This window comes from Mastacembelus armatus, chromosome 8 (assembly GCF_900324485.2).
Source record: "Mastacembelus armatus chromosome 8, fMasArm1.2, whole genome shotgun sequence".
Lineage (NCBI taxonomy): Eukaryota > Metazoa > Chordata > Actinopteri > Synbranchiformes > Mastacembelidae > Mastacembelus > Mastacembelus armatus.
Genome location: NC_046640.1, coordinates 21,854,247 through 21,863,216, shown reverse-complemented (window position 1 = coordinate 21,863,216; position 8,970 = coordinate 21,854,247). Strand labels below are relative to the sequence as shown.

Here is an 8,970-nt window from a genome sequence, read left to right as displayed (position 1 = left end):
ATTTGACATAATTAGTGAAATCAATGACGTGTCACTTCAGAGCTTTTTTGACAAGCACATGGAGAAGTGAAGCGTTTCACCGTGAGCTGAACTGTGCAGTGACACAGCAGCAGCAGCAGCTCTGATTGGGCTGAACGCCGCTTTTTCCTGTGCTGTCATTTGGGTTTAGCTCGGATCTGAACGGTGCTCAAACCTGAGGCTCGGTGAATGAATAGACCAACTTATTTTCATCTCACACCAGCGTTACCTAAATCAGAGAGATGTTCTTGAGGAAATAACTAAAGCAGCTAAAGGTTCTGATGATGAGATGAGCAAATTAAAAACATCTGTTTGCGTGGAAAAGCGATCTTTGTCTCCGGTGAGGTCCCGGTCTGCAGGGTTCTGAGTAATCTGGCTTTGCACCATTCACAGGGGAAAGGGAAATGAGAGCAGCAGAGAGAAAGGGGAAACACAAAGGGGGTAAGGATTTAGTGAGGCAGTAATGAGCTACTGGAAGGGAAGAGCACATCCACTTTGATTGGTCCACCTACGCCTGGCCAGCATGGCATCCTGGGTAAATATGTCCCAACAGTTAGTTGCTGAGGTGATGTAGGAAGCAGGAGCTGCCAAGAGGTTCAGGGCGGCAGCACGGACCAGCACAGGTCACACTGGACCGTTTAACATTAACTTTACAAAACACAACGAGCACAAAGTCCGCACAGCGAGAGGACACAGAGGTTAGGAGTGTAAATAATGTCTTTATTTAGATTGTAAAGGCAGCAGCAGGTGATTCAGTGTGTGTGTGTGTGGGCCTTTTAATTGTGTTAGTGTTTCATCTTTTTGTGTCTCGTTAAAACGCACAAATGCTTAAATGTCATTAAAGAAAATTCTGATCAGGTTACGTGAAATTTCTTATGTTGTGCAGCAGAAACAGGCCAGATGGACGTTGGTGTTAGTTCCCATAGTCGGCACAAAAACACCAACTCAGGTTTCTCTATTCAAACCTGCAAAACCTGAACAGGTCCAGAACAGGAGGATCAGTCTTACTGCTCTGTGCTGTATCGATCTGTACCATAGAATACTACTTTCATAATACTACTACAGTAAAGTCTGTTCGTGCTTTAGTTTGTCTGACCTTCCGGAGGAATGAAATCCCAAAGGTGAAGTGAGAGAAGAAGAGTGATTGTGTATCAGGGAGGGAGTGAGAGGTCGCTGGACGTCTGCAGAGGAATATGAGGTCAAAGGAAAAGCATGAAGAGGGCACGAGAGATAAGTTGGGTTAATAGATGTCTGACGAGCAGAGAACAGAGTGTAGAGCTCATGGAAGTCCAAAGGGGTGTGTGTGTGTGTGTGGGGGTGTGTGCGTGCGTGTGTGCGTGCGTGTGTGTGTGCGCGCGCACGCGCGCTCCATCTGTTTCTTCATTCACCACAGATGGATACTGGGCAGAAAGACCAGTCTGCCATTTCAGATCAGTCCACACATTTTATTCCTAATGATCCAATCCACTTTATTTATGGAGCACACACGATTCTCTGTCGAGGAATAAAAGTGGGTTTTGAGACGTTGTTTAAAAACAGCCAGACTAGAGGCTTTTCTCACGTGGACTGAAGTTTATTCCATGACTGAGAGCACACGGTCTCCTCTGCTCTTGAGTCTGGTCTTTGGAATCTCCAGGAGCAGCTGATCAGTCGAGCTGAGGGACCTAGCAGGGGATTTAAAAGCTCTAAGATATAAGAGGGAGCGAGACCATTAGGAGCTTTAAAAACAAACAATAAAATCTTAAACCCAACTCTCCAGTGAAGAGACGCTAAAACAGGTGTAATGTGCTGATGCTTAGAGAATATCTTCACAGAACGTGAGTTTAACCTGACCACTTTCTTTTGGTTTGTTCTTGTAGTTTTTGCTGCTCATTACAGCTGCAGATAAACAAGTTGTGCTGCTGTCAGAGGGACAAAGCCTAGTTCCTGTGGACCAAGAGGATGTTTATTATAAGGCACCAAAGCAGCATTTGAGGTCACCAGGTTGGAATTTGACTTTGAGGAGACCTTTTCAAGCCAAATGCAAAATCACAATTTGTAACAGGTTTTTTTTTTTTTGTTCTTCGTCCGTGGCAGATTACACTCAGGTGCTAATTTCAGAAACATGAGGTCACCGAATGCAAACTGTGTCTCTGTTTAATCGTGTAAAGCTGAGTCGATGCCGTCCAGGGGCTGTTTTTGGTTTTCATAGTCATGGGAGGTTACACAGTGCTGCGTTCCTCAGCCCTGGGCTCTAGTGAAAATGAGGTGCATGTGATAAACATCAGGTTCATGGAAATCTGGCTGTGAGACACAGACAGGAAGGCTAATCAAGCTTTGACCCATGTCTCCAAACATGCCTCACCATCCAGGGAGACCTGAGCGGCTGAAGTGAGCGGCTCATTCATCATCCTCACTGTTACAGCAACTCTCATCCAACACTGCTGTTCATTTTATTCATGCATATTTGTGTTCTAGCTCTGCTGCTTTTCATTTGTGTTTTATGCTTCTTGGCGAGTAAAAAACTGACTTTAACAAATGGTACATGGTCTCCAGATAGACTCACAGATTCCCTACCCTGTCAAACCCTAACCTTAAAACCAAGTCCGGACCCTCAAAGGGGACTTTAAAATCTATACTGAGACATGGACACACACAGAGTTAAAGCCAAACCCATTTTTTCACCATGAGGGAAGTTCACACTTTAGTGCGAGAACAAAAGGTCATTTCGTTAGAGCAGAACTTTAAACAGCGACTGAGTCGTCTGTGCAAACTGGGCCTCGACAACAAGGTGTGAGTTCATGGGTTTAGAAGAGGCTCATTTGTTGAGCTCAGCTCTGGATGATTATTAGAGACCACTCATCCATTAGTCTTTCTAGATCAGAGTTCAAATAGAAACACACAGGTTATTCTGCCGCTCACCCACCATGACTTCACTTATAACATTCACATTAGACTCTAAAATACAGGACAGCCACAGCGGTAATATCCAGTCCCTCAATAGTGTAGAACCAGTTTTAGACCAGAGTTTTAGACCACGTGGAAAAGGCTGTTTGAGAGTTCAGACTGAGTTTTAAGGTTCAGGGTAGGGTTTGAATTAGGCCTGTGACACATTAAGCCAACAGTCGGCCAACGTCAGGCTCTGTCATCCTAGTCTTCTCCGTGTGTTCTGGCCCGGCTGCAGTAATCTGACCACCGTCAGTGTCATGTTGAATTGGCAGTGGATCCAGTTGACTAGTGAGCGCTCTGATTGGCTGTCACCCTCAGTGGATCAGTGTAGTCTCCATGATTTACTGACGTTTCTTCTTGTTCTTCTCCTCCACCTCTTCCTTTCTTCTTCTGCAGCCAAAGACCAAGTCCTGCCAACAGCAGCTCCACATGCAGCTTCTTCTCAGACATGTTCTGGACTAGAAGCAGCTATAAACAGTCTTTTTAAATGGTCAGCAAACGCTGCTTTGTATATCTAGGTCTTCCACTGTAACTTTTTGACTGACCAAGACAGACTACCGCCCCCTACTGGTGTGGAGAGGTATTTCCTCTCACCAGGCGTAAAACGTAGGTGCTGGTGGACCGTCCATTTGAGTCTGTGTGGTGTGTTCAGGTGACACTTTTTGTGCGTTCGTAGACACAACAGAGGCTTAATTGATGCTGGATCTTTGTGTTGACTCGGTGGGTCTCTGGGTTTGGGGTCAGGCATCTAGCTGTGATGGTTGGATAAGAGACTAGGGCATGCAGCATGTCAGTGTGTGTCCTCATAAAGATGGATGTGTGTGAGTGCACGGGGGTGGCCTAATTCCTTTCAGTTCTGCTGAGTTTAGGAATGTGAAGGTGTTCCCAAATCTGTCTTTTTCAGGAAATGAAAACTCTCCTTGCTTCCTGCCACAGGAATGTGAGGAGCTGTTGAAGCAGAGCAGGATGACGAACACAGAGCTGAGAATTACTTTAACATACTTATTAAACCTGTATTGTCACAGTGGAATGAGGAAAGACAAATCGGGATTTTTTTCTTTTACTCAAAACTCAGAATAGGTGGTGATGTGCGTTTTTCAGTGTGACAGACGTGTTGAGGCATCTGAACCAACTCATGTCCGGGCTTTTGTTGTTGACACACGTGTTGAGGTCATGTCATCCATCTCACCATCCCCTAAAGAGCAATGTGATGATGTCAGGCTTCATTCTTCACGTTGTACACAAGCAGATAGTTCTGTAATTATAGGTCATGACTGAAGGTTTCTGTCAGAGACTCTGCATTACTGCGTTACATGTAGATTTTATCAGATGCTTCTTTTATATGATTAGATTATTTTTATATTAAATATAAAAGCAGTTACTTTTAACAGAATTTCATGAAATTAGATTTTATTGTGGATGTATATCATTTCTATGTACATATTCAATTTTAATGTTAGTGCTTTGGGTCACATTAGCAGGAACCAGAGCGTCTACTGGACTGACACATTTACTCCTCAGTCAGCTAACGCTAGCTTTGGACTGGACACTTTGTCCCAACCAGGTACCCATAGTTCACATTGTAGCGTCAGGAAGCAGGACGGGATGGGAGGGGCAAAGAGCAGGAAGGAGGGGCTTATGGTGGGAGTTAGTTTGGACTCATTAGACACAGAGCAGCTTTAAAGTAATGAAACTCAACTGAAATAATTAGCAAAATGTGACGAGTACAGGGTTGGTGGAAGTGGTAGAAACACAAGCTCCAACCAAACCAACTTAGACACTGGTGATTAAATTTTAATAACAAAATGCTTAAATCACGTGTTTTATAATTTATTCATAATCCTGCGACATTCCCAGACCTAACTCATCCTTTCTAAACAGGAAAGAAACATGCGATGTATTTTTTTTTTTTTTAATTTTTACCAGTGAGTATATTACTTTAGGTCTTGGGGAGTCAGTATGAGAGGAAGTCTAGAGCTTCTGGTGGCTGATAAACAGGTTGGTTCCCTCTGGGTTCTGGTCTCTGTAGTTTTTTGTAGTATGCAGCAGGGCCTTAAAGGTGAAGAGGTCACATACTTCAGTGGGCATAGCTAATCCTGTCATCTGGACTTTGGTCTGATGAAAGGTTGCGAGAGCTTTGGTGACCGGTCTGTGACAGTTTATGGCCGTTAACCAGCAGGGCTTTGCAGGAGGCTGGGGGGTGGGCTGCTGGCTGTAAACTGTGCTGTTTACGCATCGACTGGATTAATGTGACTTAATGAAGGTTCAAGCTGAGCCAGAGGATGGAGAGATGCTGACGTTGTTTTTTCTGTTTTCTCTGCACAGATCGTGAGGACCAATCAATCCTTTGCACGTGAGTACTGCAACTCATAACTCTATTCATTCTCAGCGTTTCTCTGAGAGGACACATGGTTGTTCTGTTCTTTAAGGTGGTTCTGCTCGATGGGCTGGAAAATGAAACTGTCTAAAGAGGAAGATTATATAGCTCCGCTTTTAATAGAGTTATCTTACAGCTAGCGCCTCGATACTTCTTTATACGTACCTGTGAGGAAGCTTCAACACAACCTCTGTAGATACAGTGAGAACCCTTTATAAGGATCATTGCTCCTGGACCACCTACTGTCCAGGTTATGTAGTTTTATCGAACCCAGTCTTTTCCATTTTCCCTTCATCTCTTATCTTGAGTCACTTTTCCTGCTCCTGTGCTTTATTTAAAGACCAGTTTCAAATAGCTTTTTGCGGATGCTGGGTTGTGCAGCGGCTCTTCCTGGTGCTGAGGGAGTTATGAGTGTGGTTTGGTGCCTTGGCTGCTTCTTCTTCTATGGCAGAGTATTTACGTGCCTTTCAGCATGGCTCGGGATGACGCTGGAACAGTTGTTGCATAATCTGTCCTAAATCCTGAAAACAACACCCTCTGTTGGTGACAGTGGGGCCTTTTTAGGACCATTACCCTGCTGGTGATCCATGTCCCCACACAGATTAGAGGGTGACAGAGGACTTACAGTCTCTGCAGTCACCTGTTAAAATAGACTGTCCCACACGTCATGGTTCTGTTGTGATGGACTTTAAGCCGATGACACTGTTGTCCAGTTGTTTGGGCAGCGATGACACAAAATAGAAACACACACATGAAAAGTAGCTGTCGTGTTGTTGTGTGTGTGTGTGTCTAAGAAACAAGTGGATCACTCCCTTAAGAGAAGTGGGATGTGTAACTAACCTGACCTTTATTTCTGGGCCTGCATCCTTCATTCAGGGACTCGCCCATCGAATTCTAGTGTGGCAGCTAAAACTGCAGTTTTCTAATAGCCAGCTAGACTAAAGCCACTGGTATGCAGATAGATGTAGTGGTGCTGGCCTGGTTTCACTGTGGGGCCTGGGTTTCTGGGCTCTGGGACCTGATTGTGGGAGCTGTGGATGGCCCTGCCTGAACACAGCTATCATTAGAGACGGACCAAAAAGCCAGAGCCTGGAAACTTTGGAGACGGGCCCACCGAACCACAGGGTCCTCCAGTAAAACCGACCGACGGAGGAATGGATGTGGTTAGAAAACAACGAGGGAGTCTGATGGACACTCCCCCTCTGTTTGTTTGTTGGGATTAACCCAGTCAGTCCTGACCATCACAAGTGAGGGTTTGTTTTTTTAATGAAGTGAAACCAAAGTGTGTCTGATTCTTCATTCACCCTCAGTTTTGCCTGTCCACGCCTGCATCTATGCCTGTGTCCTCTTTTTCTTTCCAGAGGTGAATCGGGCGCTGGCAAGACCGAGAACACAAAGAAGGTCATCCAGTACCTGGCCCACGTCGCCTCCTCACACAAAGGACGCAAAGACCACAACATTCCTGTGAGAACCCCGCTGCCCACATCTGTCCTGCCTGGACCTCACTTCTTCCTCTCCTCTGGACTCTGCACATCATTATTGTTGTTTGTTGTAATGCAGTAGTTTGGCAGTTTGGGAAAGTCAGGAGCACACTCTCACTTTATCTTTTTAAATGTAAGGCTGCAGCCTGCAGCTGCTAGCTTAGCTTAGCTTAGCTTATCTTAGCTTAGCAGCTCATGGTACATTTAAATAAACAGTCAGTAGGTGTAAATACATGACTTATTGATAGATTTCTTAATAAACACATTTAGAAATAACAATAGCAGTACATACACTCCTACAAAGACTAGGTCCTGTTCCATTTGTTTAATCCAGTTCTCAGGGAGTTTTGTGTCTTAACTTTCTGGACTGTCTTTGCTCAAACCTGCAGATTGTTAATTCACCACCTGTGTTTTTGCATATGAAGTGGTAACAATAGTGTCTTAGGCTGTAGCTTCATATTTAGTGTGAAAACATCAGTGGTGCTGAGTCTGTGTTCCCAAAATGACAAACTGCTCCTTTAATGTCTTCTGATGTTACTGTGCACAGTTTAGTCCTGATATTCTGGAGGTGGAGTCATGTGATAATCCACAGCTAAGCTAACAGACGTTACCTGGCTACCCAGTGCTAACTGTGACCTGCTGCTTTGTGTCTGACATCAGCACTTCAGGTTTTAACACTTGCATTTGTTTATCCATAACAAACAGCCCGAATCTCCCAAAGCATTCAAGCTACAGGCAAGTGTACTTCCTGCTTTTTCTAAAAAAACAAAAATCAGAGTGTGTGGTCTGTGTTTGTGTGTATGTGCATGCCCTTCTCTCTAAATCTCTGCCGCTTCCATAATCATGTTGACAGACTAATATCAGCTTTTTATTTGTTTGTGCTGGCTCAGTCTTCTCAAATGATTATTTGAAGCCCAGTGAATCTGCCATTAAAGCAGCAGGCCCATAATAATAAAACACTTCGCTGGATCGGGTTCATTAAAACAACTGAGATGTTTTATTATCAACAGTCAAAAACAAATAATTGGGCGAAGCCTGTGATTAAAGCTGTTCACATTCAGTCCTAGTGCAGCTTTAATGGGCTCTGTGTATATTAGACTAAAGCCACCGGTATGTTGTGTCTCCTCAGGCTTCATGTTCTCCGTTTTAGCAAATGTGATGAAAATATATTCAATTGGCAATGAAGAACATTTTAATCAATAATTCAGTTCTAGCTTTGCCTGTAGTTGCAGCCTTGGCTGTGATGATATTATTCCAGTCACCAGCTGTGTCTTTGAATTCATATGTGGCTTTTTGCTGCCCAGACAATAACCAAACACGGGGGGTGTTTCTGCATTGAAGCTGAGCCTAACCTGGATTTTCAGATTCTCATCTAGTGTGGTAACACAACTGAGCCTGTGCTGACACAGTGTTGAGTTCGCTCCAAACGCAGCCACAACAAAAACCTGATCCTTCTGGCTTCTCTGCCTGATTTATCCCGTCGTTATTGTTTCTCGTCTAAACCAACACCTCATGCTTCTGTGTTTTCTGTAAATCTATTAACCACAGAAGCAGAATGATTCTATATAACAGCTCTGAGCACACACACACACACACACACACAGTCTGGGTGAATGCATTTTAATATGGAGCCTTTCAGTAGCTGTGAGTGAGAAGCAGTAACTCGCTGCCTCAGAGTCCACACTGACCTCCTTAATGCCGCTCTGCTTCTGCGTTGCATTACAGCTGCGTCTGAGCACAGGCCAGAGGAATGTAGAGCCAGGCATCGAGGGAGAGCAAAGATATGGTGCAGGAGCTGAGGGTGGAGGTGGGTGGGAAAGAGGTAGAGGGGGAACAGGCATTCATATCCATTTCAGTGAAAAAATAAATCCTGAAAAAGAAGGAAAGATGTGGAGGTGGGTCCTTACTCTTATTAAACCCAGGTCTGCAGGCGTCCTGTACGTTTCTTCTGGCTTTTCCCTGCTTGTGTGAGTTTCCCAGCTGACTCTCATAATTGCATTAATTTGTTGTAAATGGCTCATGTCAGACTGATGAACACCACCTGTTCATGACCGGGGAGTGAGTGTGTGTGAGTGAGTGAGTGTGTGAGAGTGTGAGATTATCATCATCAGGGTCTGTTCTGCTTCATTTTTAGGAGATTTTCATTCACAGAAACGTCAAAAACTG

At 44.4% G+C, this 8,970-nt stretch overlaps 1 protein-coding gene across 3 annotated transcripts in view; it reads left to right on the top strand.

Annotated features, from left to right (window-relative positions):
• Positions 1-8,970, top strand: part of LOC113141145 (myosin-10) — a 42,618-nt gene that overhangs the window by 16,022 nt on the left and 17,626 nt on the right. For 2 of the 3 annotated variants that reach the window (XM_026325383.1, XM_026325381.2), the window contains 3 exons: positions 5,272-5,299; positions 6,685-6,787; positions 7,510-7,539. In XM_026325383.1, coding sequence (XP_026181168.1) covers positions 5,272-5,299; positions 6,685-6,787; positions 7,510-7,539 — 161 coding nt within the window. The remainder of the gene's footprint in view (positions 1-5,271; positions 5,300-6,684; positions 6,788-7,509; positions 7,540-8,970) is intronic. The other variant, XM_026325384.1, reaches the window with a different exon arrangement.